The 27326-nt window shown below is 39.1% G+C and overlaps 1 protein-coding gene across 1 annotated transcript in view; it reads right to left on the reverse strand.

Annotated features, from left to right (window-relative positions):
• Window positions 1–22989: 22989 nt before the first annotated feature.
• SLC26A7 (solute carrier family 26 member 7) overlaps window positions 22990–27326 on the reverse strand; it is a 67526-nt gene continuing 63189 nt past the window's right edge. Inside the window, exons 16-18 of the mRNA XM_030487949.1 lie at window positions 25546–25600; window positions 25336–25457; window positions 22990–23170 (exon numbers count right to left, since the gene is read on the reverse strand). Of these exons, the coding sequence (XP_030343809.1) occupies window positions 23135–23170; window positions 25336–25457; window positions 25546–25600 (213 nt within the window). The 3' untranslated portion in view covers window positions 22990–23134. The remainder of the gene's footprint in view (window positions 23171–25335; window positions 25458–25545; window positions 25601–27326) is intronic.

Genomic DNA, 27326 nt, shown 5'->3' on the forward strand with positions numbered 1-27326 from the left:
TGTGGGTGAGAAAACTGGCTAGCATATGCAGTGCTCCAACATGTAGCATCTGAACTCTCGCTACATGGATCTCATGGCGCAGCACCTCCCCCAGCAAGTGAAAAAAAGTGTGCATGTGTGTAAGAGGTTAGGAGTTTAGGATGCAGTGCCAACAGGAAACGAAAAGGGGGAGAGAAGTAGAAAACCAGATGGTTGTAGGAACTGCAAGGAAACACACTTCCATTAATGCTATCCAGCGAGGAGCGCTGCCTTGTCAATTGGCTGGGATGGCAAATTGTCAAAGAGAAGAACAAGGGAGAAAGTGTCTTCACAAAGGCCCACACATTGGATGCAGCACAGTCGGGGATCTTTGGACTTGTGGACTAGATTAGCTCTTTTCGGGGACTATATGTCTGCTAATTTCACTCCAGGCATGAAAGGCATCTCCTACTCCTGCGGTCTAGCATTGTCCCTCTGCTCTGCTCCCACAGCGAGGGCAAAGCCTTTCCCACTTACAACTCCAACTCACCCTCCTTTTCACCTGGGAAAAGAGGGGAGGTTTTAATTTGTGAGTTTGTCCGAATTTTTCTAATAAAAAAAAAAGCTGAGTGCAATCCAAATTCTTGGCACTTCAAATTCTCTTTGGTTTAGCTGAATATAAGGAGACATAGGAGAGCTCTTTTCACAGAGCAGTTTGACCCACTGGCACAGATGGAGATGCAGAACATAAGATCTGGGCCAGGTTCTTGTTCAGACACTGCAGGATGTGAACAGGCAAGTTTCATGCAGTGTCTATGAAAAGGAACATTAGCATGATATTAGGTTTTCCTTTGAGCAGCCAGGAGGACAACATGAAAACAAAAAATTAACTTCAGATTAATCCTGCTATGACTCTCTTGTTTTAGACACTCGGCTTTTTCCTCAACTCTGGAATTAACAGGTATTAAAGCAAAATTTTGTCTAGTTTAATTTCAGATATAAGTCCTATCTTCTTTGCCTTTTACTGGCAAGGATGAGATTGAACCTTTGGTCCTGATCCTGAGGAGAGGTTGTGTTATGGGGCTGCTGTCGCAGTGGTGGAGCTGGCTCATTCCCAAGTCCTGCTGCTGCTTTACTTTGACCAGGAGAAGGGTGTTAAGCTCACAACATAACACCCAGCTGCGAAGAGCCACACAGCTCCCACTGGGTGATGGTTTCATTGCCTTTCACTCTCTGTTGACTATGTCATGGCCATTCCTAATCTAGCCCTAAAACTGCAATCAGAACAAAATAAAATGAAATAAAAGAGTTATTTATGTCCAAGAAAGCATTTTGTGACAGGCTGGGGTAGAGGAGGGGAAGCATAGCAGGCACCTATAAAACACTATTTTAATTTGTGTATCAAGACTTTTATTAGCAAAGCAAATGGCAGGCAGCACTCCGGGCTGATGAACTTCACAATAAAAAACCATAGAGACTGTTCTCTGGCTTTTTAATTGTCCTTTCTAAATCACCCATGGTATGGATTTTGGAATTAAGTGGTTTAATAGCTGACTCAACTGAATGGTTTTGATGATGGTTTTATTCAAATGAAGGACAAGCTGTGCCTTCAGTGTGTGCAGCAGAGAGGCTGGGGAGGGAGAGACGGACTCCCTGGCAGCGGTGCCGATTGAGACAGGAATGACAGGGTGCCAGGAAGCATTTGTGCCCCCACAAAGAGCCTGGTGGCCCCCCAGAGCTGCCAGGCAGCTGGGTGAGGGCCTCCACAGACCCCTCACTGCTCCTGGCCTGCAGCGTGGGAGGCAGTGGGAGCAGCAAGGACACCAGCCCAGGCAGGAGCCAAGGAGGGGGTTCGCCTTCACTACCCTACCAGGGACACAGAGCTGTCTGTTTTGCCTTTCCCCTGTGAATGAAAGGAGCAGGACAGTGTTGATGGCTGTGGCATTTCAGGGAACGAGCAGCTAACCAAGCCCCATCATGGGCAACCGCCATCCTAACTGATGCTGCTGGGTGAGAGTGCAGTGAGCTGGGCAAAGGGGCAGGTAAAACATGCTGCTCTCTGAGGCTCTGAAACACCATGATTGCTCAACCCTACCTACCAAGACAACAAAGATAGGTTTAAAAATAGAAGGGAAGTCCTGTATTCATTCTCACTTGTAAACTAGCTCCTCATTTCATGCCCAAACTTCAGTGCCTCCCCATTTTTTGCAAATTATTTTTTCTTTTGCAAACTTAAAAATCCTTTATTCATATTTATATATATATCTATTTTTCTTTGAAAATATGGAGGACTTGGAGTCAACCAACCAAACTTCTGAAAATAGAAATAAGTACCGATTCTCATTTTCTCTGTAAGGCTCCCAACCCACCGTAATATCTAACAGGCTACAGGAAAAAAACATTTTACCACAGCTGCTAAAACCCCAGTAAATTAATCAAAGAAGTAGAACTGAAGATAAAAATCCTAAAGAACTTTTATCCAGGGCAGAAAGACCCAAAATTTTGGAAAACTAATGAACTACAATATTTAGGGCAGATTCAGTGATTTATGAGGTATACCAAGTCCTCAGGAACAGGCATAAACTAAATGAGGAAAAAAAAAAAAAAAAAAAAGAAGGGGAAACCATAGCTAGAGTTCTTACCATTTTTCTTGGGAAGGATATCCTGCCTACAGCTCTCAGCACAAAATAGCCAGCATAAAAAAATGTGGTTTTCCCCACCTGTATTTAAAAGGAGTATGTTTTCCTACATGTTCCATATATGTTGAGAAAGGATCAAAGAACTGTAGAAGGTTTTAAGGGGGAAATGGACGACACAAGTAAGATTAGGCAGGGCTGTACCCCTAGTGACGAGCAGGAGGGAGGGTGTGTCCCCCAAACAGACACACAATTCCTCACCAATCTTAAGAGACAATTGACATTCTCATACCCCTGGGAGAGGGGTACCAGAAACCCCAGGAGGAAATCTGTGGACAAAAATACACCCAAAAACACACAACTGGGTGACCGCAGCAGGTGCATTCTGTGTCCATAAAAACACTTTATGAATCTTGGATGAAACTCTGAAGATGAATGTGAAAAAATATGATTTATTCTTTGTTATTATATTATTAGTAAAATTGCTTTGTTGCTAGGAAAGAATTATTGAAAGAATTTAAAATTACTTTAATTAAGTATTTAGAAGCCCATTGATTAAGAAATATCCTAATCATACAGTATTTTAAATGGATTTTTTTTCCATGGAAGAAATACCCACTCCTTTCTAAGATTTTCTTCATTTTCTGACCCCCATAAGGGGCAATTATGATTTGAACTAATCAGAGGTTGGTATCTGCTATTGAGTAACCACACTAAACTACTGTGTCCCCTGTGTACTGACATCCATCAATCAAAATCATTGCATCACCATCAATCACCTAGTAAAAGAAATAATACAGTTATTGTAATGGCACATGATCTATATCTTCTGCTTTGAAGATAAATCTCATTTCAGTAAACGCCTTGCCTGCCTGACAGCAGGAGACTATTGCTCAAAGAAAATACTCTGTTTCATTCAGATTACCTCCTAATTAAAAGGTTATGGCTGTTCTATTAGAAGTATGGTCAAGAAGGAAGTTTCTTATATAAAGCTGAAGCTTGCTAGCTCTATGGTAGGAATGAAAGGAAGATGGAGAAGCTGGTTCCAGGTGCTCCGTCCTGGTTATATGACTCCTCACACTCCCATTCTTAACAATGATGCTTTGCATGGGTTTTCTAGAAGGACTAGTGATAGATTCTGACCTGCACTCGTATTTCCAAGCCAGATATGTCTTTAAAAATGGATTTTCCACCCCAATCAAACTTTACTTTAATCTAAATTAAAACTGTTAAAACCAAAAATACATTTCTATTAAAACAATGAAACGAATATCTCAGAAATTACTTCAGAGAAAATATTTTGTAATTAATTTGGAATATTTTATATAAGCTTAGAATCCTTACTATTTTTAATAGAAAATAGAGACAGACTGGAAGTAAAAAGCCATTTTAGAATCAGCAACGTGCTTATCAGTGTTTCTAGGCACTCTTGAAATAATAGTTTGGAAGAAATTTCCATTCCATTCTTTTCTCTCAAATGCTCTAAAGATTCTGCTGGCAAGAAAGAAGTCCCAGCCCTTGAGCAGAGTAAAGTCCTGCCCAGCACAAAAATCAGTGGCAAAGACTCTGTTGACTTGGATGGGACAAGAACTACTCTCCAGTAATTTGAATTTCCATCACTGTAGTCATTTCCCTGGCAAATACTTCCCAGGTTAATACCATAGCCATTCGGTTTTCTTATAAAATCTGTTTTGTTATAAAGTGTTCTCCATTATATTATAGAGTAGAAATATTTTATATAGGAGTAGCCTCAGTTAAAATACAATTTTTTCCCCTTAGTTCTTTCTTTCTTGGCAGGAAATCCATATAAGGCCCACAAAAAAGATGATTAGCACCATGAAATGGAAATAATTTGTACAAATGAAGGCGTAGCAGAGAAGATGTGGCCGTGAAAATTTACAGCAAGTGAAAAGCTGTGGATCAAGTATTCAAACTCTCCTTCCAGATAGAGAAATGGGGGCGATTCATCATTCCATTAGAAAATTCACATGGTGTATCTCCAATTACTTACAGGATAGAAATGGATATAAAGCTTTGGGAACTCTGTGAGATTTCAAGACAGCTTTAATTGATTTCAGTGGGAATTGCATTTATGTATCTAAGAGGAGAATTCAACTGTTCATATTTAAAATTCAGAATCTCAACATACTTAAATGGTATTTCTAGAATCTGAAAGAATGGTCAGCTTAAGTTTTTCTCAAGAGACATGAAGATGCTGTAGCTCACACGGGGTATATAGCAATAATTTGAAAAGATGAGTATTCACATAAACAAGAATTTGTAAATGCAGTGATGCAATTTGGATAGGAGGCCTGCATTTCAGATCAGAAAGTGTTCCTGTATTCATGCCACTTTCATTTCAGATAAATTTCTAAAAGAAATAACAAAACATGTTGGGAGAGTTAATGGTTAAGGACTGCTGCTTATCTGTTTTTATTTGCAGCAGTTTGGTGGGGTGGCTTGTCATGCCTTCATTCCCCTCTGTAAGGAATGGCAATGCATATGTGGTAGTGAGCATCCTTTGGTGTCACGGGATTTCAGCCAGCTTTGGAGAGAGTACTGTGTTGTACAGCCATATTGTATTGAATTCAGTTTGGGAATAAAGAACCTGCAGCTTCTCAGTTCAAGATATTCTTCCTGCTTTTTCTTCAGGACAGGGAGTGGAGTGGAGAAGCAGCAGCACTGCAGACCTCTCTCAGGGGTTTCCTAAGCCATGCATTTTTCAGCTTTGGCAAGATGGTAGCAGGTCATGCACAGAAGTGTGCACGGAGGAAAGTGGTAAATGGGGGAACCATACAATAGCCAGAGAGATTAGTACTGTTTAGTATGCATTTGTATGTTTTATTCTCAGCAGATGCCAAGCCAATGGGTATCAGGACAGCAAGCAGAAGTTTTTATTTTCTGCTGAAATGTTTTTCTCAGTGTAATGTACAGTCAGTAGAATTACTCATTTATGTCATTGTAGTTAGTGTCTATTGGGCATTCACTGAAACAAGTGCACTCTGTTTAATTTCAGACTTGCCAAGGAATTGTATTTCATATGTTCTTCTTGCAAGAAAATCCAAACAATATTTTAGAAGGAAAGCTTGTCTGTCCCATTTTACCATCTTGCATTTAGTCACTTGACTCTCTTTAACTCACTGCTGTTTCACAAAATCTCCTTTGGGCAGTGGTAGCATAGTTAAAAGCTCAAAGATTTATAACTTCAATTGTTCAGCTCGTTGGCAATAATGCATCATGACAGAAGCAATTGTTAGAACAGGCAGCTATGATACTATCCTTTTATGAAAAACTGTAGTTGGAGATAAGGAAGGTAAAAGAAGTCTCTTGTGAATATTATTATCCTCTGGAAATTATCCCAAAAAGATTTGCAGTTTCTCCATAGACTGTGGCTAGAGTTCATTGATCCACAGACTATCATCCTGAATAGTAGACTAAAACCAGATGGCCATAGATCTGCTCTTGGCTACAAATCTCTAAAGAAATGAGAGGAAGTACAGTGGTGACTGACCACAAATGAAAGCATAAAATGGGTTCTATTCTTTTTTTCTTTAATTCCCTGTTTGGTTCCTCTGTAGTTTTATACAAAGTCCGTTGTAGTTAAAACTCAAATAATATCAACACAGAGAAGGTATGCAAAGTATACTGAAGTAGATCAAACTTATACAAAGTATCTTAAAAATACACTACAAAGTCTTTTATGTGGGGCCTTTGTTAGGTTATTGTGCTGAAGCAGCACATTGTCAGTGAAAAGAGTCTTTGTATAAACTGACTTGAACTGATGGTAATCCGTTTGCTTTAGTGGCTCGGGTCAAGTGAAGAGTAGGTATAAATTATGTGTCCTCATAAAAGTGATAAATATACTCTACAAGTTAAGGCAATGCAGAGGATGAATCCCTGAAAATTTTGACTGTCATGTCAAAACCCTTGTTTTCTTTTAACATATGCACATATGCATATTTGTTAATACGATAAATAATGTCAATCCTTATACACATAAGTACAAGCTCACAGACCAAGATTTTCCATCTTCATTTTTTTGTAGCTTATAATTTCATTTATTATGCAATGCCATTCAATTTTGAGCAATATTTCCCCTTTTCTCTGCTCTGAATTCACTGAAATGGTGAGCTGAAATTCCAAAATTTACAAGTTACAAACCTGGTTTGTCAGTGAAAATCCCATACAGTTTGTTATTCAGTTTTAGTTCAGCTTTTTAAAAACATTTTCAAACAGAAATCAAGTGGAAACAGTTTTCGGCAGGATTCTACTTCAATACCAAGAAATTAATGGAATCAATAATATTAATTATGATTGTATAATATTGCATGAATTGTATAAACAATATTATTGTTTTCAGCATCTAATATAAGTAGAGCAGTCAACTTACGTTGTTTCAAATCTTAGATTAAGAGTATTTTTATTTTTCGTTTCATTCTTGGAAATAGTGTCTAAGCATAGCTGTGCATACTTCAAACTCACTATCAATGAAGTAGAGCATCTGTTCCGGTCTGTTGTCCAAATGTTAGATGTAAGATACTGACCAAAAGTCATCTTTTTTTTGATATTGTCAGTCCATGAAATATGTAGATTAATTAAATGGGTTTCCCGTTTATCACGGTCGGAAGATGAAAAAAATAAAAGTAAAATAACCTCAGCTCAGTTAAAGTTTGTAGAACAACATTAAAGTATTGGAAGGTGTCAGCCCTTCACAATCTGCCTGTGTTAGCATCTCCTGGGATGGGTAACAACTTGGAACATGACACTGCAGAAGTTTTGGTCAAGACAGATCTGTCTTCTGAATTAAAATCTGGATCTCATAAGCAGCTACAACATCAGATGCAACTCAGTCTGAGCCTTTGGAAGGATGTTAAGGATTTTCAGCTGAATAGCCACTGAAGCTCTTGCCTCCCATAAATTAAACTTGCTTTTCCCCTGTAGATTATAATTTCATTTACATCATTGTTATTCTCCACCAATATGGAAGTATTTAATTCTCATTTACATCAGGCTAAGTTGACAATTTTCTACCAAAATGTTTTCCCTTGTGAAAAATGATTTCACAATTAACATGAAAGTTTTACTGAAAGAATCCAAGAATGTTCATCCTTTTAATTAATGGTATAAAAATTGAAATGGAAAATCTAAATATATTTTCTGTCACTGGCTGACAAAAAGCACTTTACTTTCATGTTTTATGCACCAAATCAGTATAGCAGGTGGAACAAGTTTGGTGGGGTTTTTTTCATCAAAATAATAGCCTCTTCCCATCTTCCTTCCCCCCCCCCCCCCCCCCCCAGTCCATCCTAAAAGAATGAAAATAAAGATTTTATTCAGAATAAATACAAGAATTATTTTGTTCTGGCATCCTTACCCTCTCTTTAACCATTTCCGTTTTACAATGCTGTTAGGTAGTGTCAGAATTCACCTTCTAGGCAGGGCAGGGAGTATCTCAGGCATGACAACTCTTCTTCAGCGGTCAACCCATGAATCTGGCACTTCTTGGATGATGACAAATGAAGCGATCCCTACTGTCTCAGGGATGATCTGCTACTGTTTTCTGCTACTGCAAGGACTAGTTCCCCTCAAATCCCAGATTGGAGAAGGCAACACCATTACATTTATTCCACAATGTGGAATAAATGTGACTCCACAAAACTATTACAAAAATTATGACAGCTCCAAAACATGTTACTTCTGATAATAAATATTCCCTATTTTCTCTCCTTTGTGACTGAATTTTGATGTAAATTACACTAACTAAACTTTTCAAGGACCCCTGACAGAGAGTATCTTTCTTTAATGGATATATCAGTTTTGATGTTTTAGTCCAATATGTAACTTAGATTTTGGAATATAAAAGGAGAAGGAGACTGCCCTGGAGTATTGCTTAGCACACGTTTATGTGAATGTTACTACTTAAGACTACAATATGGTAAAAAGTCAAAAAACAGGCTCCTCCAAAATATGGAGAGCAGTGCTTGTGTATTTAGGGAATGGTGGACATTTTGAAGTGAAATGTACAGAACTCACTGGTCTTGTTCAGTAAGTTTGTGCAAAGAATGCTAATTCTGGTGTATTCATCCTATAACAAAATTAGTTCCTTTTCATCCTCATGAACTAAGTTAGTTCTACAAGTCTATGAATGCAAGTAAGCAAGAGGTCACCCACACTAGCTGGACAGAGTTTAGTAAATGGGAATTCATGATCTATTGATTTCTCTGTTGCCAAAAGAAGCCCAGTCCTTCAACACAAAATACTAGACAATTTGGAGCTCAGCTACATGGTTTTGAATTCTGTGGAGGAGCTGGACAACAATGAAAGTCTTTCATTAAATGTCAGCCAAGTTCGCAATGCCTCTTTGATTAGCAAAAATGGTTTTGCATTTTAAGCTTTAGAGTGCTTCCTCAAGGTCCCATTTCCCTAATTTTCTAAATGTGGGCTTATTAACTTTTAATCTACTGATTTGTTGTCATTGGTGCAGTAATGAGCACTCTTCCTCCCTGGCTGAGTTTGTTATCAGATGAAAAAAATACATGCATGAATCCCAAGTGCCAAAGCAAATTCATTGCTACCCATTCTACTTTCTTATAATTTTCTCTTGTCCATTTGGTACAGTATAACTGTGCAAAGGAAAAAAAAAAAAAAAAAACCGAAACCAAAACTGATCCCATATGATACCTAGCACTGTATTTTTTTGTGAGGTTTTTTCCCATTTGTATTTCCAGGCTCGGGCAGAGCAGCACATGAAATGTGCGTGGAGAGCTCAGGTGGGATTCTGAGTACTCCCCAAAGCCTCCAGACCTTTCTTATCTAGTGTCTGGCTCATAGTGTCGTTGGTCCAGTGGTTAAGAATTATTTCAAACCAAAAAAAAACCCTCTTCAATAGCTCAGACTCAAATCCAGAAGTGTTTATTATGTGAACAATGAAGTAAAACATCCTGCTGTTAAAATCACTTTTGTATCATCATATTAAAGATAGCCACTATTTTTCTATAATTTACAATGTCTTTGCACTGCAAAGCCAGGCAACTCTTCAGCCAGGAGTGGCAAGGAAGGTTAACTAGCAGTTCCTGTCTCCAGAGATCAACTGATGTTATTGATTACGCTGAGGAAGCCACATTAATTTTAGTTTTGTTGAATAGCCATCATAGTGACAGGTCAAAGAAGAACAAGTGACTAATGAAAACAAGTGGAAACATTGGAAGGGAATAATTATTCACAGATCAGAATGGAAAAAGATACAAAAGGGGGTGTGTATTTGTGTGTGTTGTAAATGATATTACAGACTACTAAGTCTAGGAAGGAGGGAGACACATCCAGACTAACTATTTTGGTCTATAATACAGACACAGAGGCTTAGAATTACACCCACCTTCAAAAAACTTGATGGCAGAATCAATCTTTCTAGCCAGAGACAGTAAGTCATAGCTAGCTCTAAGGGCATGACATACTGGGAAATGTAAATTGTCTGAATAGGGCTCCTACCTCATTCTATAGAGTGCCCAAGGAGCCAGACCACCTTTGCGTCACTCACCCATAGGTCTTTTGAACTTAAACATCTGTTGGGCATGCAAGCCCATTTTAAGCACTATTTAAGTCCATTTTAAGCTTTTCAGAATGTCTTGTTACCACTAACCAGTTGTGTGGCCAACTTCAAGGAGAAGTATTTATACTGCAAAGCCTATAGACAAAGCTAGTGCAAAGTAATTTGCCGCAGTCTCTGCATGCAGATATAGGCCTGGCCAGGGATAATGAATTAATTTTCTCTGGGACTGAGACAGATGCTGGCAAAGCAGAGAGAGGTTGCACTGATTTTTTTCTTTTGGTCTGTTTCTGTAGGAGGCAGGATAGCTGCAGACTAATCTGCAGTAACCATTGAATTTGTGCTTAAGAGGCTATCCTTTTAGAGCAAATGCAAAAAAGCAAAACCTGGTGAATTTATCACATTTTTTCATTTATTTCATTCTAGGAAAAATCAGATGACACCACAAATCAAACTGTGAGACGGTCCTCCACAGGGATTTTAAGGAATACAAGTATTTTTAATAGTAGGACATTTGTTTAAAGACTTCTAGAAAAACCTCTTCCCTCTTCTTTTGGCTTTAGGTCTATTTTGAAACATAATATGGATATTTTGCCCTTCTACCCTTCCACTGTCACTGTTTTTGTCTGGAAATATCTTTCACCAGGTAGGATTGCTCTGTACAACACAGAAAGAAACCATTTCTGCTCATTCAAAAAAAAAAAACTCCAAAGGTTTTACTGTGGAATGAAAAAGGGTCTGATGACATTTTCTAGCAGCCAGCAAATCATGCTGTCATGCATAGAGAAAAAGCCACTAAAATATCCCCAGCTAAAATATCACAAAATTATGTAGAGCTCAATCCTAGGGAGCCATCTGCCATGTGAAAGCTCCACTGATTTCTAAAGGCGTTCATTGCAGGCAGGCTCGCAGGACTGGACGCATAATTTGCCCCTTTTAGAAACTGTAGTTGTCAAAAAGAAACCTTCATGAAAAACACTTGAGTGGCAGAGGCTGCCTGAAAAGAGTCTGTAAATTCAACTGGGCAAAAGCCCCACCATATACCCTCAAAAATAACTTGTGTGCTGGCTGAAAATGCACCACAACTAGAGGTATAAAAATGAGCTGCCCATGAAAGGTCTGATCCTGCCATGAGTATGCATGGAAATCTGCTTGCTGCCAGGGAGTTTTCTCTTCCGAAGGTGTGCAAATAGGGTTCCTCCTCAGTAATTGTCCTTTTCTAAATTATTAGCCCTTTAAAAGTAAAGGTACATAATGCCAGACCATATGGAGGAGTTTTTGACGTATTCTGCAAATATGTGGAAATGTGTATACGTATATATGTATAGTATTTTAGTATTGCCTTTTATTTTGTCAACAAATACCTGGTGGGAATGGCTTAGTGGATCGTGCTTTGAGACAGGGAGATGGCCAAATAGCCCTCTGGGGTCTTTCACTCAGCTCTGTGTTTCTGGAGGCACTGAACCTCAATGTGGAGGAAACAATCTGCAGAGAGGCAGAAGGGGATGTGTTTTACAAATTGCAGTCTGATGGAGCTCTTCAACAACATTAAACACCCATGGAGAATTACTAGAATACAAATACTAAATGAAAACTCTTATATGGCAGTAGTGAAAGCAAAGCATTTGATATATATATATAAAATAGATAAAATTCCATTAATTTTTAACTTGGGACAGACGGTATGTTTGAATTTACAGACATGCCAAATGGTAATTTGGCTTCCAATCTTTGAGATGTGGCTGATCTATTATGGGTGATAACAGCATATGCTACTTTTTGAATCAGTTTCTGTTATGTCATGAGAAGCACCACTGCTAGTAATGGAAGGCATTTTTACATTATCTAAATTACCAAATGAGGTTCACAAAATAGAAAATAGGTGGGCTCCAAAGGTAAATTCAATATATCAGATGGATGTCAGATTCAATACTGAGTAAATAAGTCAATGAAAGCAAATCTCACATGACAAATCAACATGGCATGTAGCTTGTTCAGACCTTTTCCTTTTACAGTATAAAAGGGTTGTGTATCTTGACAACTTTCTTTAGCTGGTTATGCCTGGGAGAATTAACACAGACATTTGGCCTTTGGGGATCTGTGTCCAAACTTGTATGTCCTGGGGATGTAAGTAGCTGCTTGAGACACGGTGGAACAGTGGTGAACAGCCGAGGAATGGGAGCATCTGGGTGCAATTTGATGGAGCAGATGTTGCATCCCGGCACTCCACAGCTGCCTCAAGGCTTTGTCTGGTGTCAGCCCTTTCCTAAATGAGTTTTCATAATGAATTTATCTGTTAATTGACACATAAAAATCTATGTTAATATAACATTAAGCACCTATCTTAAATTTACAAATGCCAGGAAATTGGAGGGAAATAAAAGGCCTAGGCTTGACTGTCACCAAAACTTACCTGCTGTTTTCCATGGGGAAGAAACCACTGAGGCAGACACACTTTACATGCCACAGAATTAAACATCACTTTTTTCTTTTTGCCGGTACTTGCTAAAGGAAACAGTATTTCTGTGGAATGATCCTTTTTGACAACTGCATGGGCAGAGGCAGAACTTCCAACACCTGGTAAAGGTTTTAGCAGTTGCTCCTGACTGTGAGGTGCCACAGTGTTAGATCACTTTTTATTTCATTTCTTTCATCACGTTCTCTTTCATCTGATGCCCAGAATTGTGGCTCTGGTGGCACCAGGGTTGTCCCACCACTGGCCAGGCCACACAGTGAGGTATTTCCCTTACTCCTTGTAGAAATATAAAGATGGTCCCCATTGACCTTTCAGAGTTTCCACCATTTTGACAGTAGACGGCTAATAAAGCACAGTGGTGGCCTTCATTTCAGACATAAGCTAGGACAGCTCATTCAATATAGTAGCCAGGTTTTACCATATAAGATGAGAAATTAAATCCAGAAACAAAGTCCTTCTTAGGCTGATGAGATTCAAATCTACCATTTTACCTTCAGGGGAATACCCTCCCCGCTGGTGGGTGAGAATACATTCCACCAAAGCCATACCAAGAAGAGTTCAAGCCTGAACTGGGCACTCTGGGAAAAGAAGAGACTGGTTTAGTGACTGCTGAAGTCATATGAGTGGGGACCTCCTGGGCACCAATCCCTCTTCCCAGGACAATTTATACATTTAATGTTGAACCACCATTGCAAGGACCAGATCCCAGGAACTTCATTGTAGATCTCCAGCTCATGCCCATTGTTGTCTTTTCCTTGGCCTCAGTGCAACTTGTTGCTGTCTTTTCTATGCAGCAGGATAATGTCCATAGGAATGAGAAATCATAGAAAAGCTAAGGCACTTACCCAAGGGAGGAACAGGAAATGCATGGCTGAAAATCTCCAGCCAGAAATAGTGATTAAGTCTGGATATCTCAGCTCTCAGGAGGTTGTTTGAGCCACAGAGACATGCAAAAACGCACAGAAAGCCTAAGTCCTTCTCCAACTGTGTTTTGAAAAAGAAAGAGTTAGCGGACTTTTCCTTCTTAACAGAAAAGACCTCAGTACCTACCTTCATGAAGCTAGGGCTGGGAAATGGGGGCTGTTGCACCATGGTTTCCGCAAACCAGAGTGTGTTTTATATTTGGGCAATATTCACATAAGACTGTCTAGATCCCATTTGCCTGTGTGCTTGTTTCCATGCTGGCTGATAGCCTGTGTTTAAGATCATGGTATCAGCTGCACAGGCCTTTGCTGCCTGCCTGGAGAGGGGAGAGGGCCAATACATAGGTTGCTGTACAAAGGCTGGCAGCAGGCACACATGGCAGAAGGGCACACTTTAATTGGCCAAAGTCGCTGTGGTCCTCCAGGCACACAGACTCAGGGAGTCACTGAAGTTGGAAGGTACCTCTGGAGGTCTCGTGTCAAATCTCCATGCTCGGAGCAGTGTCAACTACATAAGGTTGCTCAGGGCCATTTTCAGTTGGGGTTTGAGTATCTTCAAGGATGAAGACTCCCCAGCCTCTCCAAGCAAACTGCTCCAGTGTTTGGCCAGCCTCACAGTAAAAGCAGTTTTGAATGGATATTCCTGTACTTCAGTTTGTTCCTGTTACCTCTTGTCCTGTTCCTGGGCACCACTGGGGAGGATCTGACTCTGTCTTCTTTACTCCCCCACCAGATAAGATAAGATCTCCCTGAGACTTGTGTTCTCCAGACTGAACAGCCCCAGCTCCATCAGCGTCTTCTCCTATGTCAGACCTCATGGCTTTTGCTGGACTCACTTCAGTACAGCTATCTCTTCTACTGAGAAGACCAGACCTAGGCACAGTCGATTTTAGTGGTCTGGCAATACTCAATTTAAGCTCTCAGAATACACCTTAGTGCACACAGCCCAGTGCCAAGTAGGTCGCAGTAGTCCTCTGTGCAGGGTCTGCACAACTCCAGGGGTACTGCAGTGCAGCTCTGAGGGTACACGGGCCATACTGAAGATATCTCTTTCTGCACTGAGTTGGCACTCCCCTGCATAGGCAAAGTGGCAGCACACACCAAGGCACAGGCTGCCATGTCCCCATGAAACTCCAGTAACATTGTTCACAGCTAACTGTTGACTGGTTATTCTAAAGCTACTGTCATGGCTTCAAATTAATTTTTCAACTGAAAGTATTTCCCCTTTACCTTTCTCTCTTTTGATTAACATACTTCTGGTCCTATCTTAAGTTTTCTTGGAAACATGCCATGAATGGAGCTGCCACTACCCCTGCTGGGTCCTGATGAGGTGTCTGAGTGGTGACATTGATGGAGAAATAATTGAAATGCTTTGAGTGCAGTGTTTGCAGTGACTGTCCATAACATGGAGGTGGTAATGCTCAGGATACACCTGCTCCTCCTTATGGACCACCTGTGTCTCTGAAAAGGTGTAGACTGTGAAGTTGAAAAGAGGCAGATGTGAGCTTGCTTAAACACGTGCTTCACGTTTACATGGATGAAACACCTATAAACACTATATTTTGTCTGAAAAAGTCTTACTTTAGAAAAAATAACAACCCTCTTTTATTGATATGAAGTAATTTAAATGCTGTTAAAACCACATTAGCAGGATCAGTGACAGTGTGGGGAAACTATATCCCTGTGCGAGGCAAACTTCACTTCTGAAGTAAATGACCTGGTGTGCTGATCAAAAGCCTGCCAACGTCAATCAATCAGTTCTACTTTTTATGGTTTGCCTCTCCTTCATCCGGCACCTCCATGCAGCCTGACATCCCAGCTGCATCCTGTGCTCTTCGGCTTTTTCATCCAGGCACAGTATCACACAGTCTCATTACCTTGAGATTTCTTCTCTCTTATACCCTCTTCCCCCACCCCGCTGTCCACCCCAGTGCCTCTGTCCTAAAAAGTCCCATGCACCACAGCCTCACCAGCACCTTAGCCTTGGTCTCCAGCTTTGCATCTGCACCCTCTCATGCACAGTTCAGTCAGTACTGCACCCACCAGCACTTGTGCTATACAGTCTGTAAAGCAGACCATATCCTGATAGGAGAGATGGGAAGAAGGAAGGAGTGAAGGAAGCAGCTCCCTGATCTGCAGAGCATCATTAGTCCCCTAAAGGTCACCACCTCTGCTTCATGGTTTTAGGAACTGAAGAGAAGAGGCATATCGGAGGTGTGTGAAGTGAGGGCAACAGTAGAGCCAGGATAGCATTGAACCTGAGCTATGATTGGCAGATCTAACCACAATTTTACTACCGTAAATAAAATGAAAATGATCACAAATTACAGATTGCGAATGTAATATTTCAAAACCTGTTTCAAATCTGGAAGCACTCCAAGACCAAAAAAAGTGCATTTTTTTTCTTATCAGTTAGGATTGCTCTCATTCTTTCAAAACATGTCTTTCTTTATGGAGGTACTCTGAATTAAGAATTTGGCTGTAGGAACGAAGCTAAACCAGAAAGGAATGAAGTTCCAGAGATTTAAAAACAGTCACAGAGAGAGCAAAAAGAAAAGGAACTTGAAGCAAAATGCTGAATGTGTTTGAAATTATTAGTTTATGTTGGAGTATAAACAAACTACACTGGAGTATCAATTAACAATTCCAGTAAGTTGACTACTAAACTCCCTTAGACAGGAAATATCATGATGTTATTTTAAAATATACCTTAGAAGGGCTTACTAATAGAGATGTAAACACAGCAGGTCCATAGAGGCAGAATGGAAAATCAGCTATAGATGTTACAGCAAAATAATGATGACTGATACCACAGATGAGTTGGATTCAAAGGCAGACATGATGTTCAATGTTTGATACATAATGTTTATAAATAGTCCTCCACAAGACTGCAGGACTAATAAAACACTGCACTTCTCCCTTTGACATAAAGAGCATGAAGGGTGGATGTGATCTGCCAATTATTCTACTTTCCAAAATGAATTAGCAAATATCATCCACTCCTTCCTGCTTCTTTACAGGAGAACAAAAGGCAGAGATCCTGTTCCCCCTAGCTCATAGGCAGATTTACGGTCTGTCCCAGCAGTTTACAGATTGAACAGATTGCATGAGGAACATCTGTGTATGAAAGTCTATCAGGAAAAGGACAGGTAATTGCAGGTGGAGGTTTATGAAGTACTTCAAGTGTACAACTGCTCTTTGAGTAATCCTACTTTTCATTCCTGAAAATCTCCCATCCATAGACTACCACAAATGAATTGAGGCTATAATCATTATAGCCTGTTCAGGCTTCAAATGTTTGAAATAACAAGTCATGTCCCAAGCAATCGCGAGTTTAATGATCATTCTTAAAGATTATAAAGCATGGTTACCAGGTCACACAGAAAATGGAATTCAGTGATGAAATAGGTCCTTTCCAGACCTCTGTTTCTAAAATGACATACTTTTCTATCAGTGTACTGGTTCAATTATCCCTAGAAGCTACAAGTGGTACAAATCTGAAGCCATCCAGGGGATGTTATGTATTACTCTGTGACACTCCACCACTTTGCCTGGGGACTAATAGAGACCTCATTTCCTGAACTGACGAGCAGCATTTGTAACTATACTACCTGGGTCTACGTATGGCAGTCTACGTTTCATATCTGCTGATAGTTTTACTTATAAAAAGTCTGTGATTTACTCAACAAAGCACAAATGTGCAAAAAGTACCTTCACCAAAACCTTACAACTATTAATTGTAAGTAACAATTAAGGGATCAAATAATTTTGTCCCTCAAATGGAATATAAGTTAGTGTACCCAATTAGTTGGATATACTTTGTGGAATTTAAGTGAATGTACCAAATCAGCAACATGGACTTTTATGACAATTTGTGCAATGCTATGAGCCGCTCCTTTGGTTCTTCTTAATTCTTAACTACCTAAATGTATACAGCATAAAAGACCTCTTTACTGGAAAACACTCTAGAAAAAAATAGCCAAACAGCCATTTCTCTGCTTTTGCATGCATACTGTCAGAAATGCCATGGAGCCAAAGGATTCCCATTAGGGAAGGAGTTGCTCCTATAGTTAACTTTCAAGTACCTGGTGAGAGCTGATCTTGGACTTCTATGTGCTTGTTCTGGGAATGAAAAGAATGACACTGTTCAGCCATCTCACTCCAAAGTGGTTTCCTTGCTATTGTGTGCATGTAATTGAAAAGCATAGCACTAGGAAATAGCCTTTATCAGTAAGAATATCATTAAGATTATTTAGCTGTATAGCAGCTAGGAATTTATGGTATAGCAAATTGTTTATACTTTTGCAAAACACTATAAAATCAGAAATGTAGAGGTTATATTAATTTTGGTAAAGGCAAATACTTAACAAATTACCAGAATTTTTAAAAATATAGCAATCTATTTTCTATTAATGCCATCACAGTTATTGAGGGTGGGGTGGGGTGAAGGAAAGAGATTACCTATCATTTCCTCTCTAAATGAGGTAAGCTACAGACTGTATATAAGCAATACCATCAGTATGAGCAAATTGGATATGAGGTGCACCATCTGTAGATGGATATGACAATTTAAAAAGACATATTCAAACAACTGTGCATGCATAGAGGCAATATTGGAAAAATTGGCCCAAGATTTCTGTATCTCTTACAGAGGTAAAAATGTCTGTTGGATGCCATACACCCCTAAAAACTGTGAGGAAATCAAACTTCTGAACGTAATGGAATTTCTCTTCTTTCATTGTTAAAATTTACTATATTTTGAGGTTGGAGAAGGCAACATCTCTCATCACAGACTGGTTAGTACAGAATGTAAAAAAAAATCAGCTGCTAAGTATTGAAATAATGATGGCATTTTCCTCCTTCTACATGTAAATTGTCTCATATTCCAATTTATTTCTGTATAAATTTATTGCAGCATATGCTAATACACAGAATTGAAAGAAGAAAAAATAATTAAATGCATTGTAAAACATATGGAAGCATACAGATTATGTGATCTTTACTAAAAATCCATCTTAATGATGAAAGCACCACTTAGCATCCTCTCTGGAACTGCACTCCTTCATTTATTTATGAGATACTACTTTCTGTAGACAAAGAAAGTATCTATCTCCCCAAAATAGTAGTGCCATATTTTCAAGGCATATTGTATATTTTATTTTTGTAACTAGTAAATGTCAGACCGTATTCATACACAGTATTGATGCATTAATGTTTTCATTCAACAGTGAAGATGATACCTTTCCTTATTACGTTATATATTTATGACACAGTGAGCTGTCATATAAATTATGTCAAAGCAGCAAAAGCCGGACCTTATGACACCTGAATCATAGAACTGGGCAAATAACCTTTAAAATGAAAGACATATGGTGAGAATTAGAAACATTTAATTTGCATAAAGATAATGTTAACAGTCTTTTCCTTATTACATATGTTGTGCCTAATTTTTAATTGTCACTATATTCATTTCTTAACATGAGTATGCACTCTATTGTTTTTCCTCATTGCTCACTTTGTTTTGGAATATGTGATACACAACTTCTGTAAGAAACATATGATTACATCTGGATTTAATATACTCTGATTAACACATCTTAAATTCACATAATGTACTACCTAATATTTAGAAATAATTCCTAAAACTAGCTAAAAATTCTTAAACATATCAAGCAAATATAACATGTCTGAAAATACTGGGCCATCTCTTCAAAACAATCTCATATTAATGTTTTCCAATGAAATGCAGAATACACCAAAATGTGCAAAACTGAATCATTTATTTTCATAAGCTAGACAATTCATACATTTTGAATTTAGGAATGTAAAATCTGAGCACCTAAGTATACCTATAGGAATCGAAGTAAATGGTTAGATTTTCAGAATTGCCTACTATTCAGAGTAGAAAACTCTTTGGTTTCATCAGCTGAAATCCATTACTGAATGAGAAACTTCCTTTAGCTTCTGCTGGAGAGTGCCATCTTTTCCTCACACCTTTAGAAATCAGTAAGAACAGGGTGACTTTGCAGGACTCTGCCCTTTTTGCTAACACTGCACAAGCATAGGTATGCAAGCATAGTTAATAAAATTTCACATTATTCTCAAAATTCTCTAGAGATGTTCAAGAAAATAAGGCTGAAAGGTACAAAGATGAATGTTTACCTCAGGAAGCCATAATAATTAAACCCCACCTCAGGGTGGATAGCAAGACCAGGACCTGCACCACTGTAAGGAAAAACAGACTTTGTGCACTCTCTTTGCTGCAGGGTGAGTTTGGCTTATATCACCCTTCTGAATCAGAAGAATACATGTGGTTTATTCTATTCTATTTTGTAATACTCTATTATTTATAACAGTCATATTTGGACTAGACGATAGTTGTAGTCCCCTTTCAATTGAAATATGTTACTCTATTCTGTTCTCTTCTGCTCTGTTCTGTTCTATTCTATTGAAGCTATTTGAGATGTTTTGGGTTAAATTCTTATATGTTTACATAGTAATTTTTCCTGAGAGCCAGAGGGAAGCCAGTGGATGGTCTATAGAGAGAAGCACTGAGGAAAGGATTGAAATTGATTGTAAACTCCAAAACTTAATCTAGAAGGTTTAGGGTGCTTCCTTAAATCAAAGAATTGAGCAGTTGTTGTTGTCAATTGCCAGTTTGTGAAGCAAGTGAAGCAAACACACCATCACCAGAGATTTGCAGAGAGCATCTGAGGCAAGATGCTAAGCAACTCCCAGCCCATCATAGGAGTGACCAGTGAACTCCTGGTGGTTGATCGCCAGTGCAGGAGATTTGATGGCATGGCATCCTGGTCATTTGAAGACAGGCAATGTGTAATCATGAGTTTTAGTAAACATCAACAGCTCGGGGGAGTGGTGGTGGTGGGATGGAAACTGCATCAGTAGTAATTTGCCCTTCTAGGTCAATGGTAAAAAAAATAGTGACTGTCCCTCTCCCGCTAACCATGGTTCTGTAAAGCAGTTCTGGTCCAACAGAGCTTAAGCTCATTACAGGTGGTTTAGAAGCAATTGAAAGTGTGGCTATCTTCATGAGTCCTTTGAATGCTCTGTTCCATTGAGCAACAGCTATCTTAAGTGGTAACACTTTCTGGTGAAGGAGTCTAGTTAGCAAAGTATATTCTTGAAAATAGAAAGAAATTCAGGCTAATTGTATAAGGTACAGATACAGGAATATTACAAGTATCCCAAAGCCCAGGGTTCAAAAATCAGGAAATTTAGAGTTATGATTAAATGTTTTAAGGGAAGAAATGTATTTAGTGCCTAATTCTGCCCTAAAGACAATCAAGCAGTAATCACAGCAACAAGACATTTTGAAGTTTTACACTGATGAAATCCTTTCTAAAATGACACTGTGCCATAACAAGGTCTTTGAAAAAATGCGAAATAAATGTCTACCCAAAAAAGCCGTTTAGCTGTGGAAAGTTATGCTTATTGAAAGCAGTGGAAATTAGAAGCCATTTTGTTAATTTGATGCAGAGATGCACAGGGTTTCATTAAGGACTAACACTACAAAGAATTTTAAAAGTATCTATCTGCGTGGTTCCATTTACAAGATCATTCAGAACAAAACTGAAAGTCTCCCGGTAGATGCTATCTTTGTTAAAGACCCTATTTTTAATAATTTCATTAATCAATTTGTCTGTAAATTTTCAGGGAAAAAATCAAACAAAACTTTTAACTGTCAAAGAATAAATACTGAATGTAGTAGAAAAGATACCATTTATTTATTTACTCATTTTGTAGTTAAGTAGAGATCTCCAGTCAGCTGTGACATAAAATTGATGCTTCTACAATTAAAATACATTGTAAATATAGTTTTTAAACTGTTAATAAATTACTAAAACTGTTTGAGGAAATTATTAATCAAATGTTATAGCCTGTTCCTGAGTCCAAGGAAGTAATGAGTCATTTGCAATCAACTACAGCCTCCAAAATGAGCGCACTTGGGACAATATACAGAACTCACAATTACGAATCAACCCTTTGCATAGCAATTATGAAAGCAGACTCAGAAGAACACGTATAGAACACTTCTGGTCACCTGTGGGACAAAGTAGGAAATAACTCCAAGAGTCACCTATAAGTGAAAGGGTAAAAACCCCCATGGATCTCTCTCATTGTCTTCTAGTAATGTGGCATCACCAAGATCAGAAGAAAAGCCTATAGATGCCTTAGAACAAGTATGCAGAGATGTGAAAATCACTCCATGGGCCTCCTCATCTACTGCAGGTAGCTGCTTTGGGCAGACAGAGCAAGGAGAGTCCAGACAAGCACAGATATGTTAACTGCTGCTGAAACAGAATGCTTAGCATTAGATTTTGCCTACACACTCCAGCTGCACAAAGCACCCTTGTGCTTCTTTCCTCCCTATAGTACTAACCTGGCCATTATGGCTGTGCCATATTCATTCACCTTTTAGCTTCCATAGGTTCTTTTTAGGTCAGCAAGGAAAAAACCTACCTCCTCATCATTTCCCATTTTTTTATTTGTTTTTTCTCAACTTACTTTTTACTGCTAGTGTTCATGTATGGCAACAAAGGTAGGAGGAAAAAGTCATACATCTTGCCACATAACATGATACTGATACGATAGCATTGTCTAAAATGATTGCTAGCAATCCATACTTACAAGCCAAATACTCAACCCTCGAATTCTTCCACCCCATTTGTGTGCTTGCACACAGAACTGCACATCAGGATTGGGGCTGAAACGTGGTCACACGTGTCTCCACTGTCATCTTTCAGCTGCTACAGCTGAAGATTTAAACACCAAACAAATCACAGCTCAAACTGGAAATGCAGACTACTCTATGCTGGAAACAAGAACAAGTTTTGGAAAAATATTGTCAGTTTTTCCTCTTTGATCTGAGCTAAAGAATACCTGTGGCTTTGAAAATGTAGCAAACCATAATAATAACTTTTGACAGCTACTGGAGGGGGAGACCAGCCAGTGCAATTAGCCAGCATACATCTGCCTTCTCTGAACAGGCAGTGCTCTCACTGACCTTGGCAGGCATTAAAAAGCATGCAAAACCAAGTACAAAAAATGGAAGTGGATGTTAGCTGTGATATGATGCTGTTATTGCAAATGGCTGTCTTGAACAGAAGAAAGAGTAAGTAAAGCCATTAGAAACAGTACTGGTATATGGCTTCCTGCATATACTGTATCGAATATAACACACTGTTTTTAAGAACTCATAATGTCTCTATTCCATACACAAAACTACAGATGCATATTACAACTAATGTTACAATAGAAGATACCTAAAAGAATATACCTCACTGATAAACACAGTCTGTACATCATGTCTGCTTTCTAATAATTTGTATCTAAATGTATAAAAAAATATTATATAAGCCTACTATAGAACATTTGCATGAACATTCTCTGCATGATAGCAGCTGAAAATTTTTTTTTCTGAATGGCAGATCTGTCATTACTGGATGTAGTAAATATATATGGCATACAAAAGATCATCTATGAGATCCCATGGAGAAAAAAGCTAAGGAGAAATTGCGGTGTAGTTAATTCCGAATATGAGCAGATGAAGCTATCCATATTCAATGGGTTGACATCACACTTCACTTTGTTCACTGAACTTGCTGTAATTCTAAATTGGGAGAAACAGAAAAAAAAAAAAAAAAGCATTATAATGTTTTCCTAGAATTTAATGCAGGATTAGCAGATGAAGCAGTGCTAGCTTGAAAATGCCACCATTACAAAAATTAACAAATCAAAAATTTATTTATGAAGAGGATGAACTACATAAAACAACAGCTGAGTTTCTTAACAACTGATCAACATAAAAATGAGAATTACATGACATTATCCTTGAAGGATATAGGCAAGAGCACCTTCGCATTTACAAACAGCAGGAGAGATGAAAAGGAACCACAAAGCCCTTTGCCTCTGCCTTTCTGCCTGTGAAAGACTATTTCCTGCTGTGGGGTGGAAACTGGAATCTAAATAAGAATGAATCTCTTTCCATTTTTATCCAAGTATTCCCTTCCCCTCCCTTCCCCTCCTCTCCTCTCCTTTCCTCTCCCCGCCCCTCCCCTCCCCACCTCCCCTCCTCTCCCTTTCCCATCTCCCCTCCCCTCCTCTCTTCTCCTCTCTTCTCCTCTCCCACCCCCTTTTCCAACCCATCCTATCTTATTCTGCCATTTTTCCTTTATGTAAACACTCAAAATACCTTCCCACCTCAGCATCTTAAAAAGGCAGAGGAAGAGTAGACAGATCATCTATGTTAGTTGTGTGTGGTACTGCTATTGCAGTCACCCTGTCTTTCTATTCCTGTTCATCTTATTTTCAGGTGTTAAACATAAGGAACACATTAAAAAAAAAAAACCAAAACACATGCTTTGAATACTCTTAAGAAGCATCAGAATCATATAGTGACTGTTCATAATTACATTTAAAATTTGAGGCTGCGTGCCTCAGACTAATCCACTAAGCCACTATTCAGAGTTCTGATTTGCCTAGCAGCTCTGGTAAAACATAGGATCAGTTCCTAGAAAAGTGGGCTTCTGAGCTCTAACTCCCCCTTTCCACTTTGAATATTTATCCTGGTCTGTCCATGTCCCATTCCCATAAAATGAGAATACTAGTACATAACTGTCTTACAAGAATGTTAGGAAGGTCAATTAATGCCTATAAAGAATGCAGACATTTTATAACACAGCAATCATCCTAATGGCTCTAATCAGACCCAGACAAAATATACAATAGCCATTCCCACTATTTCTACCCTTCAGTTACCATTCCAGTAAATTATTTTTTTGCAGGGCAACAAAATGAGAAATGATGAAAAGCTCTGAATAGTACATGTTTTTCTGGTCAATCCACTAGACCAACTGTGCTAACTTACCTTGTCTGGATAAATCAATGGAAAATGATTTTGTCCATAGGCAACTCTAATTTAATTAGTAAAATGTAATGTGGAGGAAAAAACCCAAAACCACAGACCATGATGAGTTTAATGTCTCTCGGAGAAGGCTCTGAGCCAAGCTCTAGCCATGTTTGGAATTGTAAATAGAACCATGGGAAAGCACACTACTTGTAATGCACGTTCAGTTACGCTGGGATTACAATGGAAAAAGCTCACGTGGTTTATGAGGAAAGCCCAGACTTTTAAACAGGGAATGCAAGAATTACTGAGCAAGTAAATATGTGTTCAATCAAATGTATGTTCAAGCCTCAAGCCTCAATTTCTGAGCCAAGCTTTCCTCTAGCTCTCCTTTCTACCTCATGTAATACCTCTCCCCGCTTTCTACCAGTGAGCCAATACAGCATACTGCAGTGCAGGGTACAGACAAGCTTATTAGCTTGAAACAAACTTGCACAGAAGCCTTTCAGTCAGAACAGTGTGGTGCTGTGTGAAGTAGCTTTAAGAAATCCAGGCTGAGGAATGGAAGAGTGTAGTTTCAGTAATACAGAACAGGGTGTAATTAAATTTGCCTCACTAAGAAGCTATGCTAGGGCTTTCCAGATGACATTACACTTTCCAGTGGAGAATGCACCCAGATTAATGCACCACAGCACAGCGCCTCTGGGTCTAGCGTAGCAGACCGGGAAGTTGTTGCTCAAGGAGAGAAGGTGACAGGAAGAGAGGGCTAGCAGGAAAAGCTTGGTTGTTGCGGTCCAGAGGCTGAGGACCAGTTGTAGAGAACATATAGATAGCAGATTTCTACACAAATAGTTTACTGGGTAAATAAGATTTCCCAGGCTTTAACAAATTGCTGTGAGCATCCAAGAAGCCCTCCAGACAACACCTACCCCTGCTGTAAGTCTCATCCTGTGAATCTGAATGGCATCGATTGCTGAAGAAATAGATTCAAAGAAGACAGGAGTTTCAGATTCAAGATTTCCACCGTACTGCATTGCTTTTATCAAGGAAGCTGCAATAAAACAAACGTGAGCATTGGTAAGGTACTGAGGATCTATAAACCATCAAGTTAAGAGTTTTGCTGTTAAGCTGATACTTGCCTTTGCAGTGTGCTAGCAACACATCGATGTGTCTGCTTTTACAGTCCATGTAAATCTATACGTGTGAAAACATGAAATTAGAAAAAAGCCGTGTTTAAAATACCAAGAGAGAATAAAATACGTAAAAAGATGATATTCAAAGCAGGCAGAGAACATGAAGTGCTGCTGTTGAAGCTATACTGCCAGTGGCCACCAGAGAGGGCTCTTCTACAATAGTAGCACCACAAACCCACACTAATTTCCTCCCCCCTCCTCAACGTACTCTACAGCTCTGCTGAGAATTAAATCCGACTTTGATCAACAATTTTGTATTTTTTACTATTTTTAGGAGGTTTTTTTCACAGTTCTCCTTTTTTCAGCAAGTTTTCACACCTCCTCTCCATATGCTTACCTACCAGTCCACAAAGACAGGAACCAGACCTAGGAAACTTTGAGACTTCCAGAAGTCTATCCTCATAAAGTTGTTCTCTATTCTTTCTTTAAAAACGTTCAACTTCACAGATACTAAATATTCAATAAGCTAGAAAGTTAAAATATCTGAAAATAGCTCAATAATCAGAGTAAGGCCTTTTTCTGGTGGACAAGGAACATCCAAAGTAGACCCCGCTTCAAAAAGTGTTTAAGTAATCCATGTAAAGTGGAACAATTCTGAGAGGAGAGATTAAATGAGAAACAAGTCAGAATACCTTATTTTAAAAACAAATCGAAAGCCTGAATAAGTATAAAAATCCCTCCAATCTTAGCAGCAGGGAAAGAATGTAACAACAAGTACATGTTGAGTACGTTTCTCCTCTGAGTAACTCAATTTTGGACCAGTCATTCACTCAGACATTGCACTCCCAACCTTATCTCTCATAGTCAAATACTTCTTTGACATAACCTGTAGTTAGTTCTGAGGTCTCTAAGATCTTTTGGAAACAGTGGACTGAGACCTAATTTCAAATCTAGTCTTCAATCTTACTCAAAAAAATTATATGAACCAAACTTTGCATACCCACTTAAATCTGTACCCACTGCACAATTATTAAATGCCAGACCCAATGGAAACATAAGAAATAGCTTATGAGCATAGTTTTTCATCCACTATGTAGAACCGCTGATTATGTGGAGATATAGACTCATGTAGGTTGGAAAACACCATTAAGATCATCAAGTCCAACCAGTAACCCAGCACTGCCAAGTCCACCACTAAACCATGACCCTAAGTGCCATGTCTACATGTCTTTTAAATTTCTTGTCCCAGGGTTGACAACCCTTTTGGTAAAGAAATTTTTCCTAACATCCAGTCTAAATCTCCCTTGGCACAACTTGAGGCCATTTCCTCTTGTCCTATTGCTTGTTACTTGGGAGAAGAGACTGACCCCCACCTTGCTACAGCCTCTTTCAGGTAGTTGTATAGAGCGATAAGGTTCCCCCGAGTCTCATTTCCTCCAGACTAAACACCCCCAGTTGTCTCAGCCGCTCCTCATCACACTTGTGCTCCAGACCCTTCACCAGCTTTGTTGCCTTTCTCTGGACCTACTCCAGCAACTCAATGTCATTCTTGTAGTGGCGAGCCCAAAAGTGAACACAGTATTCAAGGTGTGGCCTCACCAGCGCGGAGTACAGGGGAATGATCACTGCCCTACTCCTGCTGGCCATGCTATTTCTGATACAGGCCACAATGCTGTTGGCCGTCTTGGCTGCCTGGGCACACTGCTGCCTCACATGTAGCTGGCCATCAACCAACATCCCCTGGTCCTTTCTCCATTATGTACAGATACTTACAGTTGCACTGAATG

The sequence above is a fragment of the Strigops habroptila genome, chromosome 1, assembly GCF_004027225.2.
Source record: "Strigops habroptila isolate Jane chromosome 1, bStrHab1.2.pri, whole genome shotgun sequence".
NCBI classification, from domain to species: Eukaryota; Metazoa; Chordata; class Aves; order Psittaciformes; family Psittacidae; genus Strigops; species Strigops habroptila.